The sequence below is a fragment of the Anastrepha ludens genome, chromosome 3 (assembly GCF_028408465.1).
Source record: "Anastrepha ludens isolate Willacy chromosome 3, idAnaLude1.1, whole genome shotgun sequence".
Taxonomy (NCBI): Eukaryota; Metazoa; Arthropoda; class Insecta; order Diptera; family Tephritidae; genus Anastrepha; species Anastrepha ludens.
Window position 1 is genome coordinate 120,294,636 of NC_071499.1, and position 19,923 is coordinate 120,314,558.

At 29.2% G+C, this 19,923-nt stretch overlaps 1 protein-coding gene across 3 annotated transcripts in view; it reads right to left on the reverse strand.

Annotated features, from left to right (window-relative positions):
- Window positions 1-1,514: 1,514 nt before the first annotated feature.
- Window positions 1,515-19,923, reverse strand: part of LOC128858919 (dynamin) — a 66,540-nt gene continuing 48,131 nt past the window's right edge. For 2 of the 3 annotated variants that reach the window (XM_054095501.1, XM_054095500.1), the window contains 2 exons: window positions 15,481-15,627; window positions 1,515-2,933 (listed from right to left, as the gene is read on the reverse strand). In XM_054095501.1, the coding sequence (XP_053951476.1) occupies window positions 2,852-2,933; window positions 15,481-15,627 (229 nt within the window). In that variant the 3' untranslated portion in view covers window positions 1,515-2,851. Of the gene's footprint in view, window positions 2,934-15,069; window positions 15,628-19,923 lie in introns of those variants that run through there. The other variant, XM_054095502.1, reaches the window with a different exon arrangement.

Consider the following 19,923-nt stretch of genomic DNA (forward strand, 5'->3'; position numbering starts at 1 on the left):
ACTCTTGGTTGCAATTCTTGGAATCGGAGATGAATATCTCCAAAACATCGATTTATCGTATTTTAACTGATCACTTGCGCTGCGATTACGAAAAGTTTTTTTCACGTTTCATTCCGCACAAGTTAATTGAGGACCAAAAATTGCTCACAATTCAACATTCGAAAGACCTCATTAAAGAGTCGAGAAAAGACGAGAACTTCCTTTGCGACATTGTAACTGGTGATGAAACGAGGTGTTTCCCACATGATCTTGAAACTAAGCGTCAAAGTGCCGAATGGAAGGCTCCAGACGAGCTTGGTGGTGGAGAGTTCAGAAATCAAGTCGGTGCTCATTTATTTTTACGATTTCAAGGGAATTGCCCACAAGGGCCAATGGGCCAAACCGTCAATGTAATTTTCTATCTTGGCGTTTTGAAGCGTTTGTTGCATTCACATTCGTCGAATTCCCCCCGAATACCGCGGAAGTTGGCGCTTACTGCATGATAATACACCATCTTATCGATCCACTTTTGTGACACATTTTAACCATCAATCACTCACCGTATTCGCCTGATATGGCTCCCTGTGACTTCTACCTGTTCGGAAAATTGGCTATAACTTCTCGAAACCATGAAGGACAACAACTTAACTCAAGAAATGAAGAGACCTTATTGTCGCCAGAAGTCAATTTATCTCGGGACAACGCGAGAACAAAGAGTTAACGATCAAAACGCCTTCTAAACAATTGCCCAAAAAAGGACTTCCGTCGATTGGTGTAAAAAAATGTGAAAGAAATTCAGCCGCGGTGACTCAAAGCACAGCCATGACATCGCAACAGGTGATGAAAGTTGGATCTATGCATATGAGCTAGAAGCAAAGCAGCAATCGAAAGTATGGATGTGCCAAGACGATCTTAATCCAACAAAAGTTGTTCGCAGTAGAAGCAACTTGAAGAAGCTGTTGAAGTCTTTAAATGGCTCGCTTTGGAGGTATAAACTTCTGAGTGCCCATCGTGCTTTGACAGTTAGTTCAAGCAAATGCAGGAGTGCATATTGAAAAAACAATAAAGCCATTCTCATCATTTTCCTTTGCTTTCATTATTGGACAATAAATATTAAAGGCAACCCTCGTATATATGTATATATAATCGTTGTGCTCTTTAAGCGCTGCCCTTTAAATCGACACCCGAACCAAAAAATAACCAGATTTTCGGAAGCTATGTGTATACAAACATTTGTAACTGAGATTTGTGTCTGCAACATGTTGCAAGGAATATTTTCGCCGGAAATCTGCTGGACATTTCATGGAATGGCACATCCCGGCTACATAAGTGACTTTTCATTTTATTGGCAGCTGCTGCGTACATTTAGGTGTATGTCGCAAAAAATATTGCAGGGTGTAGCTAACGAAAATAATTCTACACTCACCTTGAGAAAGTAAAAAAGGTTCGGTTACTTACCTCAATTTAAATACAGTAGTAAAAAAAACGGTTACTCACCTCAATTTAAATACAGTAGTAAAAAAACGTTCGGTTACAAATTTTTTCATTAATTTATTTAAATTTAAATATTTTTTATATTTATTTTTATTAAATATACACAACTTAGCATGACTGTTATGGTTACAATACTTATTTAACTATACATTTATATTTTAATTGCTTACACTAATTGAAGCATTTATAAAACAGAAGTAAAGTAGAATATTTTTTTAATAAAAAAATACTTAAACACGCTTTGCCCGCAACACGCTTCGTCCGCTAACAATTGTACGTAGATTTTTATTTGTGGCTATTTATTTATTTACAAAAACAGAGGGCAACTACATATATGTGGACTATTGGCAAAACAGCTTACCTGACTTTAGCAGGTTGTGGATTTAGTTCAAGAAGTCTTGACCGTTCACAATTTTTTGTTTGCAATATTCATTACCAAGTATTTCTAAACTAAGGCTAAGTTTAAATAAATTGGAATAGAATCCAGCAATTTAGTGGTTGACAGGTGAAATGGACTAACTCGCTAAAAGTTGTTTTGTCAAAAGTCTACAGGCTTTACTTGTGGGAAAAAAGTGGACGGTAAAAGAGCTATAGGACTTAGAAAATCATTTACATTTCTTTTAAACAAATTTAAAAAGTGTTTTTAGTGCGCATTAATATTATTTACATTTGCAATAAAATTTATTTTACAATTTTTTTTTTTTTTTTTTTAATTCAAAAGTTAATAGACAAAAGGTAATAGACGTACATTAATACAGTTTTCGATTTTGTAAATTTGTGTCAAGCAAATCAAGCGATTATAAACTATGCTAGATTGGGATTTAAGATAATAAAAGAGGAGACTTTCTTACACTGTGCGAAAAAGTACTGTAAGGGGAAAAATTCCTTTGCAAAACGATGCAGTTGACACAGTTTATTTTAAAACTAAACGAATTACAGGGAAAAAATTTTATTTTTCACTAACTAAACGCTGATTAAAAAGCAACAAAATTAATTTATTCATTTCAATTTCAATTCCAATTTCAAGTAAAATTTTAATCACCACTACAATATTGCGCCCACTCTTTATCGTTCACACTGTAATTCGGCCATAAGTTACAAATCGCGCGCATACAAAATATATACATACATGTATATTCAAAGAAAAAAATCGTTTATATTTTTTGTAATTTTAAATTTCGTTTCTTTTTTCTTTAACTAAACACTAAGTTTAATCAGGCGTATGTCATTCTTATCAATTTAATAGTATTTTGTTTTCTTTTCTTGTTTGTTAGTAATTTAAGTCTAAAATTGTTGAATACGAACACCAACAAAAGCGGTGGAATCCTCTCGCGACACGAGTACATCTAAATGGCACAGCCGCCATTTTATACACCTCTTAGTATGGGCGACCGTTTGTAGTGTTGCCATAGTATGAAGGCCGTTCCGGCAGTTTGGGTGGGGCATTCGGCACGGGACGGCTGTAAGGAGTAAAGTAAAGAAAAAATAGGAGAGGGGAAAAATATTAATTAATTAAATGTCAACAAAATAAATGATGGAATGAAGAGAGTAAGGATTAGTTAGTTATAAGGCTGTTGTGTGACAAAATATTCAAGAATTGAAAAACTATTTTACATACAAACTTTAATATATCGTCACATGAAATCAAAAAAGCCCTAAGTTAAATTTTAAAAATTTTACAGGAGAAGCAAAAAACCTTTTAAAATGAAAATGTTTTATTCACCGTCACCGTCACCGGCTTTTCGAATTTTGTTTATACCAACGTCATTATTGGTTGTTGGATTATAAAATTTTAAAGGAACATGTATAATGATACGGTGCATAATAATCAACTAAAAAGTCGATTTTGAATTTTTTGTAACTTAGGGCTTTTTTGAATTCATATGACGATATGTAGGTTTAAGCAAAAACTCACCTTCTCAGTTGGACAATATTATACTTGTACAGTGATTGTATTGAAGGCGTGAAATGTTAGGTAAATAGAAAAAACCAGCACCAAGTGAGGAAAAGTTTTCTAGATACTATAGAAGCAAACAGCAGATAACTTTAAGTAATTTTTTTTTTTAAATGCTTTTACTTTAACGATTGGTATTAGACAAGTGCAAACGTGATGCCTATTTCCAAATGCTGAAATGCATGAAAATGTACAGATGCAACTTTTATGATTTATGTTTCATGCCAATCGAATTCTTAGTAGTGACTGGTACATTATTTAGGGTGAATTAGTAGTAGCGAGGCACAGGTTGCACACACATTACGAATTGTTTCATTGATTTTCAATGAAAAGTGAAAAAACTAAGAGCGCTACTTAGAACGAATTGTATTCGTACGATTTACAACTCAAATGATTTGGTATTTAGTAAAAACTGAGTAAAACTGCAATTGTCGTAGATATAACGTCATAGCCGTAACCGTAACCATAACCGCAACATTTCAGCATTTGTCGATTAGTCATACCATAACCATTTTTTTTTTTGTAAATGTGTGTTTTCCTTTGTTTTTACTTATTTTACTAGCCACAATGTAAATAATGCGCCGAATATTGTGCGGGAGTGAGGATGGAAAGGATAAGTTTGGGTTTGAGGAGTGAGTTTGAAAATCTTTTTGGGATTGAAAATTACTAGAAAGAGGGGAAAATAGGTAAATTTGGAAAAGTGCGTGGACCGTGCTTCACGTGGGATTCGAACTCACAATCTCTGCTTACGGTTACAGGGAAAAACTAAAATTCAATAGATAAATACGGCCACGGTTTGGAGTTATGGTGCGGCACCTATAATCATTCACAGTGATGCCCATATGGTTATGGGCACCACTAATCGCAGCTTTAGTGTGAGGTAATCATAATTTTCAAAAAATTGGATTTGTTTTTTTATTGCATTTTCTTCAAGTATAATATCTTAAAAATATTGTGTGAAAATTTGAAGTGAGTTCGACAAATGCTTTTCGAATTATTCAACAATTAACAAAGGGCGCTCCGGAGTAGATAGAAAAACTTTAAATGCGTTTTTCTCAAAACTAAGTTTTATAAACTGATGATCACTGTACCTTGAAACCCGCTTGGTGGATTTCAATAAAATTAATATTGCTTTTGAAAAACATAAAAAACTCGTGCCTGACTGATGAAGGATTTTTTTTTTTAAATTTCGATTTTTTAATTTATTTATTTGTTATTAATTTAACAATTAATTGTCGGTTTTTTTCTCGAAAATCTGAAAACTATTTCCTGAGGCTGCCAATTTTGAAAAAACAAAAACAAAAAAGCTTCGATCAGGCACAAGATGATCTATTAATAAAACTTATATTTCTTATCCCTTTGATTTTAGATGACTCTCCACGGACTCGTGGTGATCACCGCAAGCGACTTCTGGAGAAACGAGCTCCACACAAACAGCGATAACTTAAACAATTATTATACTTTTCTTTTAATTTTGCTAAAGTAAAGTCGAAACATGATGTATTAATGCAATGTTTTTATTTTTGTAAAATAATGCAATTAACTAGCAAAAAAAAATTATTGAAAATCATCATTTTTTCGGGTCTCTGACTACCCCTAACCTCTTAAAGTGTGCAAAATGCGGCAGATGATCAGAAATCAGAAATGTATATGGTTCCGCGGGGGAAAAAGGAGCCACAAAAATCGATATAGTTAATATCAATTGAGCTGTAATGGGTGTTTTTTAAGAGCTTGGAAACTTAAAATTATAATACCAAACAGAAAAATTGTGGTCATTTGTTTTTTTGGTATATAATTTCATGGCATTTCGTTTTTGAATATGATATCCGGCATATGTTCGCCGCGGCTACGAGTTACATACACCATTCGATCAGTCTAATTTTTGACAACTTTTTCCAATAAACGGGAATAATAATCAGCAAAAGTACAACGCAAACGATGGTTATTTGGCTTCAATTCACGAGCTGTATTTATAGGCACGTAAACACAGATTCTCGCGTAAAATTTTCCACGTAGTCGAAGGACAAAGACCAATAAGTTGGGAAAGTCGATGAATCAACATTTTGGCGTCTTCTTCAACACTTCGCGCTATGAACTGGCGAGCAATTTTTTTTTTTTTTTAAGTAAATTTCCACAATTTGAAAATTTCGTTTTTCTGGCCTTTAACGATTCATAATTGCTTCAGATGTGGCTTCGAAACAATTAGCATTCATTATTATTAATTTTAGAATTTTTCTTTTCCCCCCACGACGAAGCTTAGCTGCATTTTCAGGGGCGAGAGGCAGCCCTAGTCTAAGAGATGGGTAAAGAAACCACAAAACCTCCCGCCGTATTCACGCAAAAATGCTTTGCCACTTTATGTACTAACCACTCTCAGCTACAAGAAAAATTATGAAATTTGTATTTATTTAATATCATATTTATATATTTTATTCATAACATTTGTATGTTTATTTCTCTGTTGGATTTGTATATGCATTACTGGCATATGTTCATACAATTTTCCATGCAAATTTAATTGCCTGTTTTTTTTTTTTTGAAATATTTTATTAGTACGCTGGCTTCATAGGAGAAACCCAAAAATTGTACACGCAAAAAATTATGCTAAATTTTAGAGTAAACATATATTTGCAGGTTACGTATTGTGTGCCAGTTAATATTTATTTATATGGTTAATGGGTATTATCGCTACTACAACAAATGGTAGTAGTAGATATGCATTGCACTCAAACTGCAATTGCGTATAGAGTTACTGTAAATTTGTATGTGTGTATGTACCAAGTACTCAGTGGAAGTACCCATAACCCTGCTGCCAGCCAGATAAAATATGTCTAATTTTCCAATTTTTTTAAAAAATTATTTGAAAATGCACTCTCTTTGCCAAGTATGAGCGTTCGCACCTTTAGTTTAGCTGTAAAGCGGATTTAAAATTGCACTGAAAAAATGCCGATATAATATTTTCATATACATATGCAGACTATCCTCAATTAGCTATTGCTTTTGGTATCAATTTAATTTGCCTTGCCAATGAGTAATAAAAAAAGCATCATCACATGATTTCATCCACGGTAAACCAGAATTAAGCACTAATTCTCTAATTATAACGATTTGCAATTAGTATGTCTTATCGATTTCTTTTGTGTAAAGTAGAGAATAGAGGAAATAAAGGAAATAAACGAACACCGGCAAGGTTAAAAGGTTAGCAAAGATATGCTAAACCGACTACTAATTGAGCCATAAATGAATTACGACGTTTTTTGCCTTCCTTTCACATACAACTAATTAGCAAGACTGCATTTAATCGGTCTGTGCTGTGTAAAAGGGTAAATTCGTATTTGAAATCTAATGCGATCATCCTTATATGTGAACGTAATTTTTGCAGAGAACGTTGAGCGAAAGGTGTGTTGCGTGGAAAAGGTGTGTAACTTGGATAATGAATAAACTGGTCACAGGGTTGTAAGTCTGCTTATGATATCAAATGCGATAAAGATATAGATAATAGTGGCACCATTGATAGTTAAAAAAATATATAATAAATAAATTAATAAATAAAATGAAAATATATATAAAGAAAATAAAAAAAGAAAGAAAAATTTAAAAAATTAATAAATAACAAATACAAAAGTAAAAAACATAATGAAAATGTAAAAAAAAAATAAAAAACATTGAACAAAAAGACAAAAAAAAATTGTAAAATAATAAAAATAAAAGAACATTAAAAAAATACAAAACACAACCCAAACAAAAATACAAATAAAATAAATTTTTAAAATAATAAGAATAAAAGAACATTAAACCAAAGTTAAAAATGAAGGCTAAATTAATAAAAAAACAATAAAACAAAATTTAAAAAATTAAACAAAAAACAATTATAAAAAAAAATAAAACGTAAAAAAACTAGTTATAAAAAAATAAAAGTAAACAGAAAAAATAAGGGCATGAAAATTTTAATTTAAATAATAAAATTGAAAATATAAGAAATAGAACAAATAAAAATAAAAAAATAAAAATAAAAATGTTAAATAAAAGAAATAAATAAAAATAAATAAATAAATTAAATAAAAGAACCTTGAACAAAAGTTAAAATATAAACCAAATTTAATAAAACATTTAAAAAAACAAACAAATAAAAATATAAAGAAATAAAAATAAAAAAAATATAAAAAAATTAAAAAAACAAATTAAAAAAATAAAAGTACAAAAAAAAAATAAAAACATAAAAAAATTAAAAACTAATAAATAGAAAACAACTAAAAAAGCAAAAATAAAAATATAAAATAATAAAAATAAAAGAACATTAACAAAAGTTCAAAATTAATAAATAAAAAAAAGTTTTAAATAAAAAAAATAAAAAAAGAAATAAAAAGTAAAAAAAAAATAAAAACTAAATAAAAAAATTATAAAAAAAAGGTAAACAAATAAGAACATAAAAAAATGAAAAAATAAAAAAATATATTTAAATAATAAAAATTAAAAAATAAGAAATAGAAAAAAAATAAAAAACAAAAAATAAATAAAAAATAAAAACAAAACAAAAATAAAATTAAAAAATATAAAGCCCACCAATACTCATTGGCAGTTTAGCAAAACAATAAAACATCAGCACTTTCGATAGTGCCGCCATTGATGATTTAATAACTCTAATAAAGAGAGTACAAGTACTTTGGTTTCTTTGTACTTTCACACCAAATATAATAAATATTTAAATTTTTTGAAATTTTTTCGATTTTTTTTTAGTTTCAATATTTTATAATTTAATTTGAACTTATATATGTAGGTATATATGCATTTTCCTTTGTTAAATCTTCATATATGTATGTACATATTTTCAAGAAGTGGCTAACCTTCTAGAGTAGGTATGTATGTATCAGTAATTAAAAACTAATAACCTTACTTTCTTCTTCACTGCACTTTTTTAACATGACTATTCGTTTTTCTACGCATTCGTTTGTTTATCTTTTTTGTTATTTTTTCAGCAGCTTCGTGAAATGTATTTAACTACTTTTTTATCATGTTCTTTTTTACTATACTTTTGTTGTATCGTTATTATGTTTACTGCATATGCATGTATGTACATACATATATGTTTCGTGTAAGTCCCACTACAAATATGTTGCCGTTCGTTTCCTTGTTCATAATCTATTCGCACCAACTGGCGCCCTGGCGCATACACTTGAATGTAAGAACAACAAAGCAGCTAAGGCAAATTGTTGGTATTTTCTTCTACAACTTGAAAGCTTACAAATTTTGCTCCCCCCGACCGCACTTTTGTGATATTTATATGGTATAATATATAGGGTGTATGTATGATGGTGAGTAAATTTAGAAATTTTGTATATGTATACAATAAATAGGATGGTGTATCGAAGTTACTTATAATTGCGCTGCTTTTTGGTATTTGTGTCTACACTTAAAAAATACGTAAATTGAGTAATAAAACCCATATTTGATAAAATAAGTTGAAAGTCCCAAATATACATTTTTAGTGTAAGTATGGATAGTTAGTTAACTTTTAATTTTCTTTATTCATGAATTTCAGCATGCAGTACAACGGAGTTTGTTGTATTAATTTTCGTTTATTTCCAAACTGATTTCATATTGTTTTAAAACTGTTATTGCTCTCTGCTCTCACATATGCAGTCTCGAGTGTTTTCTCGTTGTCTACCAACTTCTCTAAATTGTATTTGTCTTTTTAACAAAAACAATTGCTTAGCACTCGTTTGCTAAATTTTTCAATGTTTGCCTTCATGTACGAGTGTAATATAAGATACTAAATAATAGTAGCAATAAAACATATGTATGTATTTGTATATATATATATATCTACTGAATAATGTGTACATAATTACAACAACTACATTTCAAAACTCTTTCCTTAAGAAAAAAATATTTATTTTCAAGAGACACCCGATGAATATCGTTTAATGTCCGTCTGTGCATTGTCCCATCCGGTAGTTGTAGTCGTGTTTGGTCCTAAAGCTCATGAGTCTCGTTAAACCAGCTGATCTTAACTGTGGCCAACTTCCATTTCATTCATTTGATTCTTCCCATACTTGGAGGCTTGAAGACCCTTAAGGGTATGTGTTTCTTCTGTGCCTGATTAGAATGGCAACAATTAATTGCTAGCTATAACAAGCTATATAAATATAGGGTGATTCAAAAGCGACGCAAATCTTTGTTATTAATTGTGGTACGTTAATTTTTTCAGATATTTGGTACTGCAGGCTATGGCAAACAACATCCAGAGGACAAATTATCTGTTAGGATGCTATCGGCCAAACATTTCACGTATAACTGCAACCCTTACAGGTCACTGGAAAGTAGAGGATCACGCATCCACACTTAACCTCCCTTTCAATCCCATCTGCAGAATCTGTGAAGCGGAAGGGGTGAAAGAAGGTCTCTTCCACTATCTATGCGAATGTCCAGGTCTAGCTAGAACAAGACTTCGCTCTTTCGGCAAGCCGGTCTTACAGCAAATTAATGAAATCTCAGACGTGGAGATAAAAAGTTGGATCTAAATAAAAATAAATAATTGGCGCGTACACCCTTTTTGGGTGTTTGGCCGAGCTCGTCCTCCTATTTGTGGCGTGCCTGCCGAGGGGCGACCGCTATTAGAAAAATGTTTTTCTTAATTTTGGTGTTTCACCGAGATTTGAACCTACGTTCTCTCTCTGAATTCCGAATGGTACTCACGCACAAACCCATTCGGCTACGGCGGCCGCCGTTGGATCTGACTTAAAAAAAAAGACAAAACACAAGACATCATCACACGAGAACAGTGGTAGTAAAACGGCGCTGGTCGCTAATTACGAACATTTCAGCAGGAATACTCAACCACTATTACAACAATAACAACATGGCAAATTTTGTCATGGAACGCATTATGACATTTTTTCAGTCAACAATCTGTCGTTTGATACAGAAATTCGAAAACACTGGGTCGGTGTGTGTTTTCGCACAGCGCGTTCAGTGAAAATATTGCTGCTGAGGAACAAAGTGTGAAGCAGACCGCGACAATCAATCTCAACTCGTTGAGATTAATTTTAATTTAATTATTTAGTTTTAATTTAAATTATATGAAAAAAAAAAAATTTTTTTTTAATTTTTTAAAATTTAAGAAATTTGAATTTTTTATTTAAAATTTATTTTATTTTTAATTAAAATTTCAAACCCAATTTTTATTTTTTTTTTAATTTACAATCTATGAAGTTTATCGAATCAGTAGTTTTAATTTAAATTAAAAGAAAAAATTTAAAAAATAAATCATTAAAAATATTTTAAAATTTAAGAAATTTGAAATTTATTATTTGTGTTTAATTAAAATTTCAAACCCAATTTTTTTTTTTTTATTTAGACAATCATTGAAATTTTCGGAATTAATAGTTTCAATTTCAATTCGTTGTCGTCCATAACAATCGAACCTTTCCTATTTTTACACGCTAACAACTAGACCGCTTTTACAACTAAAACCACATATCACATATTGCATGAAAAATGGCTCTATCCCAGGATATGGTCTATGCCAATAAGCCCGAGGCGATTCTAGACTGGAGAACGAAATTATCCGACTACGCCTACGGCAGCGATGAATGGCATGTTGCACTTATTACCGATTGAGGCCTACAGTAAACAGCTGGCGGCGAAACCGGCACTTAGGTTAAGAGAATCTTCTAACCTAACCACTAATAGGAGGGGTCACGCAAGAATACTAGACGAATACCCCTTCTTACATCAAACGACAGAGTTTTGTAACTCAGTAGAGCTGCATGTAAGCACATCCTTTACCACAACTTTCCCAACTAGAGCAGTTTGGGACAAGGGGGTAATGGACAATAGAAGTGGAATCAGTGTTTATACTGATGGTTCCAAGCTAAATGAACAAGTAAGCGGAGGCCTTCACTCTGAGAAAATGAATGCCAACACCTCATTCCGGCTACCGGATCACTGTATGTAGTGTTTTTCAAGCTGAAATTCTGGCTATCAGGGAAGGCATGTTAGCCCTAAATAAAAGTGTTCTCACCACAAGAGATATAAATATATATTCAGATAGCCAATCGGCTCTGCAAGCTTTGCAATCTCCTAATATTAACTCGAAGACAGTAAAAGAATGTATCGACGTTTTGACAGAACTATCACAGTACTTTGTAATAAACCTGCTCTGGGTGCCAGGTCACAGAGATGAATTAGCGAGATTGGGTACCACATTACCGATCCAACCACACAAAGCAAACATACCTATACCTTTAGCAACTTGTAAGGTGCTTATAGACAAACACACTATCAGAGCTGCCAACAAGCTACGGACCCAGTCTCCGACCTGTGCATAAATAGAATGACGTGGCCAGAATGGAACATGGGCCGCACAAACCGACTGTTGAAACTGAACAGGAAGAACATAAGAAATCTTCTTGGAGTCCCAACAGGGCATTATCTAATTGGCAGGCATGCCAGTGGATTGGGAGCACCCCATAACTACTATTCCAGAAGCTGTAACGACATTGAAGAAGAAGAGACTATAGAACATTTTCTATGCGGGAGCATGGCTCTGGATAGAAGAAGGTTCATTGTTTTAGCAAAAATTTTTCCGGAATAACTTGGCAGAAGTAGGCAATTTACAAATAAAAAGCCTTGTTAGATATATAATATTAAAGCCATAGGTTGGTTCAATGAGAGCAATAAAGAATGAGGAGAGGGGACAGCCCTGCTGGTATCACAATGGGCCTACAGCAGGCCTAGGTGTGTCAACTGACAACCACTATACCTGCCTACCTACCATTTAATTTATTTAAAACTGGGTATAGAAATCAAACGCGTGACCCTCCTTAACTGCTCCTGCTACGCTCTATTAAAAGAATCAACTAAATTTACTTACTCTTTCAAATAACTTTATTATAAGCAACTATTTAATATACATACATACAATAAAAGTTGAATAGTTGTTGTTTTTAGTATCCGATATTCATAATGTTCAACAATCCAAGAAATGCTCATAATTTTATGTAAATACTTTCGAGAAATAGTACAAACTATTAACTAAATGCTAATCGTCATTGAGATTCAAGTAAACTGCACGTAAATGCTGCAAGGTTGCATTTCTTAATAAGTTTTATTTTTTGGTATTTTAAATATATATATATATATTTTTGTTTGTTTTTTGATAAATAGTTTACGTAATTGTGAATGCGTTAAAAGAGCAGTGAATAATTGAATATGTTTGTGTTTTTTTCTTTTTTTTCTTTATTTACTACATCAACACACAATTAGCAACAACGAATTTGTAATTCAATTACTTATGTTCTTAAATTTTATATTAATTGTAATTGTATTATTTTCAGTTTTATATGTTTACTTAACGCATGGTTTTTAATTCCCTAAATAATTGTTTTCTATATATAATATTTTTAATTAATTATGTACGTGTCTTCATTGCAAATATGTAGGTATGTATGTTTGTGGAAGGGCACAACAAAATTACTAAAAAATATAATTTTCAAGTAATTGAAGTAATTGACAGAATCATCTAATTACAGAATCACTCTTGAAAATTCAAATGAAAAAAATGCTAAATTTGCAACATTAATTTTGAAATAAGAAAACAAAATTTATTTTTTAATTGAATTTTGGTTTCTTTCTCGACTGTTCGCACTATAGAACTGCTTATGTGGGAAATTTTTGCCGCAAACGGCTTACAGCAGTTTCTCTCAATTCCCTCTACTTTTAAAGTTTCAAACGTCCAAAGTTGATAGCTTGTGATAATTATCATAATTGAAAAAACGTTCCGGCTCTGAAAGTATTCGATGCGATACCAGCCGGTGCTAGCAGAGGAAGAGGAAGGCGTGCGTTGGAAAGATCAGGTGGAGAAGGGCTTGGCTTCACTTGGTGTACCCAACTGGCGCCGATTAGCACGAGAAATAAACGACTGGCGAGCTTTGTTAAACTCGGCAAAAATCGCTTAAACGGTTATCGCGCCAATTAAGAAGAAGAAGAACTTATTACTCTAACAGTCACTTCCTGTGCTAGTAACAGATATACATATAGTGGCACTTGTAGGTCTATACAATGGAGGTCACCACTCAGCCAATCCCAGGATTTTTCCGGCTTTATCAGACAATGCTTTTTGAAATTTTGCATCTGAAACCTCAACTTTTTTTAAAAGTGTTGAAAAACACAAACTCGAACTATCTAAAACCAAAATTTCACAAAAAAAAAAAAAAATATTGTAAACTGATTTTGCGCGGGTATTCGAAATTTGTAAGATATTATTTTAAATGTTTATTATGCCCCATTTAAATTATCCTGAAACAGGCTCAAAATGTTGAAACAAAATTTAAACAAAATAAAATGTATTTTAAATTTATAAAAAAAAACTTTTTTAATTAAAAGATACATTTAAAAACTTAAAAGAAAAAATCATTACAAAATTTTTAAACTCTTAAATTTTTTATTTTATATATTAAAAATTCAAATCCAATTTTTTTTATTTTTGGAATTAGTAGCTTTAATTTAAACTAAAATAAAAATTTAAAAAACAAAATATTTAAAAGATCATAAAAAAAAATTATTAAAAAGATTTTAAAATTTAAGAATTTTGGAAAAAAAATTAAAATTAAATTTTAAAAATATTTCACAAATCGTTAAAAATATTTCAAAACTCATTAAAAATTTAAAAAAACCATTAAAAGGATTTTAAAATTTGAGAAATATGAAATTTCTGTGTTTAATTAAAGTTTCAAATCCATTTTTTTTTTTATTTAGACAACCTTCGAAATTTTCGGAATCAGTAGTTTTAATTTAAATTATAAGAAAAATTAAAAAAGAATTAAATTTTTGAAATTTAAGAAATTTGAACAATTTAGACAATCTTTGAAATTTTCGGAATTAGTAGTTTTAATTTGAATTAAAAGAAAAATAAAAAAAAAAAATTTTTTTAATTTAAGAAATTTACAATTTTTTATTTCTGTTTAATTAAAGTTTCAAATCCAGTGTTTTTTTTTTAATTTAGACAATCTTTGAAATTTTCGGAATTAGTAGTAAAACTACTACTACTATTTGAATTAAGAACGAAACTTTAATATTTAAAAAATCATAAAAAAATTATTAAAAAGACTTTAAAATTTAAGAAATTTTTTATTTGTGTTTAAAATTCCAAATATTTTTTTTTAATTTAGACAATCTTTGAAATTTTCGGAACTAGCAGTTTTAATTTAAATTAATAGAAAAATTTTTTAAAATCATTAAAACAAATTAAAATTTAAGGAATTTTAAACACCGTTACTCGGCTTGTTCTCGACATCTCTCACTAGCATTTCACTTTTTGTTGATATTTTTGCATATTTGTTGTTGTTAGCAAACAAAGAGCCAAAAGCTGGAGTTCAAAAAGGAGAATAAATAGCTTTCAAGAAGTTGGACTAGTTAAATTAAATACAAAAACAAAAAAAGTAAAAAATTCGAGTCCGCTTCCAGAGCCTTTTTCAACATTTTTTTAATATTCGTTAGAAAAAAATTTACAAATATTTTAAAAATTTCAATACAAAAATAGTAAGCAATGAATAAACTGAGTTTACCAATGGAATTATGTATGAATTTTAATCAAATGAAAAAATCAAATATGTTTTATAAAAATTATTTGAATGAATCAAAGGAAGCAAAGACAACAAAAGCATATAAACACTTGCAAGCTAAAAAACTCAAATTTTAGTATGAAAAAGATCATATGCAAAAAAATTTAGTATAAAAAAAGAAACAATAATTATCAAAGTAATAAATATGAATAACTAAAACTAATGAAATTCGATATTCGAAAATAACAAACACATATACAACAAATGCGTAATGCACTCAATACTGGTGTAGGTGTATGTATGTTTGTCTATGTGAGTGTGTATTAAGCAATTTAGTTGCTTATTAACATTTTCACAATATTTCTAAATTCTTTAGTTTCGCAAATAATTAGTAAACAAAGCTCTTAATATTTCTTATTTTAGTTTTGCACACAAACGAAATTTGCTGTGAAATTAGTTTTGTATTTTTGTTTTTTGTTTTTTGTTTACTTGAAACGTGTCGCAAAAACATTCGATAGTTCATTCATGGCTGCCTGGCCCACGACCTGATTCACCTGTCCCTGCATACTCGCCGGTATGTAACGGTTCGCTCCACTTTGTTGGGTGATGGCACCGCCGACCGCTCCGGTGACACGACTTTAAAGACGAAAATTGCCAGACGACAAAAAAATTGGTATTCATTGATTGCATTGTTAATTGTTTTTTACAATGAGCCTTAACAATAAACGAAATAAAATCTACTTCGAAAATAATGTTAGCGCTTTTTTTTTGCAAATTTTGTTATGCATTACGCTTTATAGTATACATATGCATGTATGTGGGTAGGCCAAACAAATGCAACTATTTTTTAAGTCGACTTTATATTCTTCACTGATATATGGCACATTGTGTTCTTTATTAATATTATTAATAAATTTAAGAACTCTGTGGGTGTACATGTGTATGTGTGTGTGTTTTGTGTCTATTTTTCGTATCACAAACATTAAACGTACAAAGCAAACGTAGTTAATAGTAAATTTTTGTCTTGTTGATAATTGATTTTGAAAAATACTCGTACATATTTATCGAGACGTTTGAAACCCCTTTTTACGAAAGTTTTCCCACACAAACGCTTTTTACATCAAAATAGCCATCGAAAATAAAAACGTATTGTAAAATAAAATGAGAGGGAGAACAGAAATCCTGAGTACAGGAAATATGTGAATAATACAATAAACAAAGTCTCTAAGCCAGAAAATAATACACAATAAAAGAAAAATAAATAAAAAAAAATTAGTTGAATAAATATTTTTTGTTCGAAAAAAGTTAGTTACTTTTACAATGATATAAAATATTAAAACTAAAAAAGGTCAAATAATACACAAAAACAAAGGAAAATAAATAACACACTCATTTTAATTTTTATTTCTTAAACCTTTTTTCTCAGAAAAACAAAGTTAAAATATTTTTTTTTTTGGAAAAAAATGAAATTCAAACATTTTTTTTTATTTATTTTTCATTCTTGGGTATTATTTTTTAAATAATTTTGTTTTTTCAAAAACAAATATATTTGAATAAATTTTTTTTCTTTTTTTTTTAAATATTTTTACATTGACTTTGATAAAACTAAAAACTGTTCAATTAAATTAAATAAAATTTTAAATTAAATTAACTTTTAAACTAAATTAACTTTTAAATTTAAATTAAATTAAAATTAAAAAATAAGCTTCAAAAACACAGAAATTAGAGTACGAACTCAGTAATCGCACCCATTTGTATCGCACGAGTATGTTTCATGAGTCGGTTGTGACTTAACTTACGTTATTTGAAACAGTGCAGACAGCAATAAGAGATATTTTAAAATAGAGACATTTTCGAAAAAAAACAGCTTTCTCTATGTGCATAAATAAAATTACCTCTTTTTGAGTTGCGATTACAGAGTTCGTACTGTAGACACATTTAAATATGAAGTTGATGAAACATACATACATACATACATGTATTAAAAACAACAAAATTAATGAATGTGTATGTGAAGGCATGATAGGTAGTAAAAAAAATTTTTTTAAAGTTTTGTAATAAACATTGTTTTTTTAATACAAAACATAATGCATATGTGAAAAAAAATTGTGTTGTTAATAAAAAAAAATATTGAAAAAGCCAAATTAGTTTTAAGTTCTTAAAAAATATATATTTTTTAAGTTTTTTACTAAAAACAATATTTTTTTGTTTAAAAAAAAATATTTTACGTCTAAAAAAAATATTGCTTGCGTTTAAAAACAAATATTTTTATTTTTATTTTTTAATAACAAAATTTTTTTTACTCTTTTAATAAAACAGTTATTTAAAAAAAATTTTATTTTTTAATTCTTTAATAAAACAGTTATTTTTTTAATAAAAAACATATTCATTTTATAATAATTTTTTTTTTACTTTTTTACTAGCTTTACTTTTAATAAAAAAAAATTATTTTTTAAGTTTTTTAATAAAAAAAATATTTTTCAAACCTAAAAAAAAATCGTTTAAGCTTTTTAATAAATAAACATATTTTTTAAGCTTTTTAATAAAAAAAAATTACTTTTTAAGATATTTAAAAAAAATATTGAAAATGCGAAAAGTAAAAAACAAAATTGGTTTTTTTTATACAAAATATTTTTTAAGTGCTTTAATAAAAAAACTATATATTTTTTACTAAAAAACATACAAAAATAAAAAATAAATTTTTTTCGTTTAAAAATAAAAGATTTTTGTTTTAACTTTTTAATATAAAACAAAAATATTTTTTTACTTTTTTAAAAAACAAAATATTTTTTACTTTTTTAATAACTTTAATTTTTTACTAAAAAAATATTTTTTACGTTTAACAAAATATTTTACGTCTAAAAAAAATATTGTTTGCGTTTAAAAAAAAATATTTTTTTAAATTTTTTAATAACAAAAATTTGTTACTTTTATTACTTCTATTTTAAAATTTTTCTAAGTTTTTTAATAAAACAAATAAATTTTTGAAGCTTAAAAAAATATATTTTAAGCTTTTTAATAAAAAAAATATTTTTCAAATGATATATATTTTCTAAATTTTTTAATAAGAAAAAGCATATTCTATGTATCAAAAAGAAGTATCTGATTACAAAAAGTCTTTACAATGGACTTTTATTCCTTACTCTAAGGTATACTGGCAAAACAGCAAGCTAAAGAAAGAACTTCACTCAGTTAAGCGCCAAAGACCTTTTTAACTTAGCAAATTTCTTAAACACCATTTGGAAAAATGTTAATGGATATTTTGGCATTTTACGTTAAAGCGAAAAACATAAAGCAATGTCTACACAAAATCATTGAAATCATCAACTGAAGGGGTATTCACACTATTCCACATGTTAACGAGTGTAGGAAGAATCAGGCAATTTTCGGAATTTACCCACAGCTGAACTCAACTAATTTTAAACACTCTGTTTTTCCTAAATCCACTTTTTTCTATTTGATGCTATATTTCATACGCCTTGCTGGTTGTGACTGTGAAGTAAGTACAATTATTTCGACAATTACACCCGTTACTAGAAAGAGGAAGCGCACGCTTCATACTTGTAGGCCCGCACAAAACTTGATTAAGCAGTAAAGTTACTCAAGAGTTTAGGAAACCAAAGCAAAGCAGAAAAACAATGAATTAAGGTTTCGTCTACGCAATGGCAACGTGAATATGCAGAATTTTCTATTATATGATCAAACGATATAAAAAAGAATTCATGATCGAAGTGACTTAAATTTTAATTTATTAATTTCAAACTCAAACGCAAAAATATAAATATTGTGGCCAGACTCATGAAAAATACACACGCACCTAAGTAGCTTCTACGAAAGTCAGAACTACATTGGATGCAGTAATTGAGCTGAATATTCAAATATTTGGCAAAGCAAAAAATTAAACACATGCCACTTTAGCTGGCTATTGAATTTGCCCTAATGTTTTGTGCACAATTTAAAAGTGTAAAGAAGTTAGATTTGTTTTAATATTCAACGGATTTTAAATAAAAAAAATGCATAAATTTTATTGACAAGCTAAGGAAGTACGTGGTGCCAGTCCATAAAAGCTTATCCTAGCCCATAGGAACACCTCGACTAACTTTCAGAATTTTATATATATTTTTCAACTGTTTTACAAAAAAAAAATTGCTTAAAAATCATGTTGTGTGTACTGTTTTTTTTTTTATATTTAACTTTTATTGCATATTTTTATTACAATAATTAACAACAATATGCCTAGAAATAATGGCAAACATCTTTAGTGATTATTTATATAGTATATTTAGTTGATTTTCTTTTTAACTACTATTTTTAACATTATTATTTTTATTTTTATAGCTTTGGGGGTGATATTTCATTGATATATATATATATTTTTTTTCAGTTTGCAATAAGCGCGGCTCTAATTATGCGATTTTACAAAACAACTCAATGCAAATGATAAATTTCCTGCAGTAACACGCTAATCTTACACTAATAACTTCATATATGCATTTGTATATATATAGGTATATTTCTGTTTAAGTTCAATTTGCTGCTGCAAAAATGCAAAGTGGCAACACCAACTATAAATTTTAGTGGACTTTTCTTTCACTTACTTCGTTTGCATATGGCAAAAATCAACTTTGCTTTTGGGATCATATTTATATTTGGGTGTTTTGTTGTTGCGGTTTTGTTTTATTGAATTTATTTTATTGCCATATTTTTCATTGAATGCTTACATTGAGATGCCGATAATTGCTTAAATAAGTTTGAGTTAATTAATTTAGTTTGTATGTAATGTTAAGGTATTTGTAAATATATGTGTATAATTTAAGGTGCGATTATGTAATAATTTAGCGACGTCTGTTCATACGCAAAGTTGCATTTTTTCGATGGAGAAGCGTTGCATTTGAAAATTTTCACAAAATTACCAGATTTGCATTGTATGCG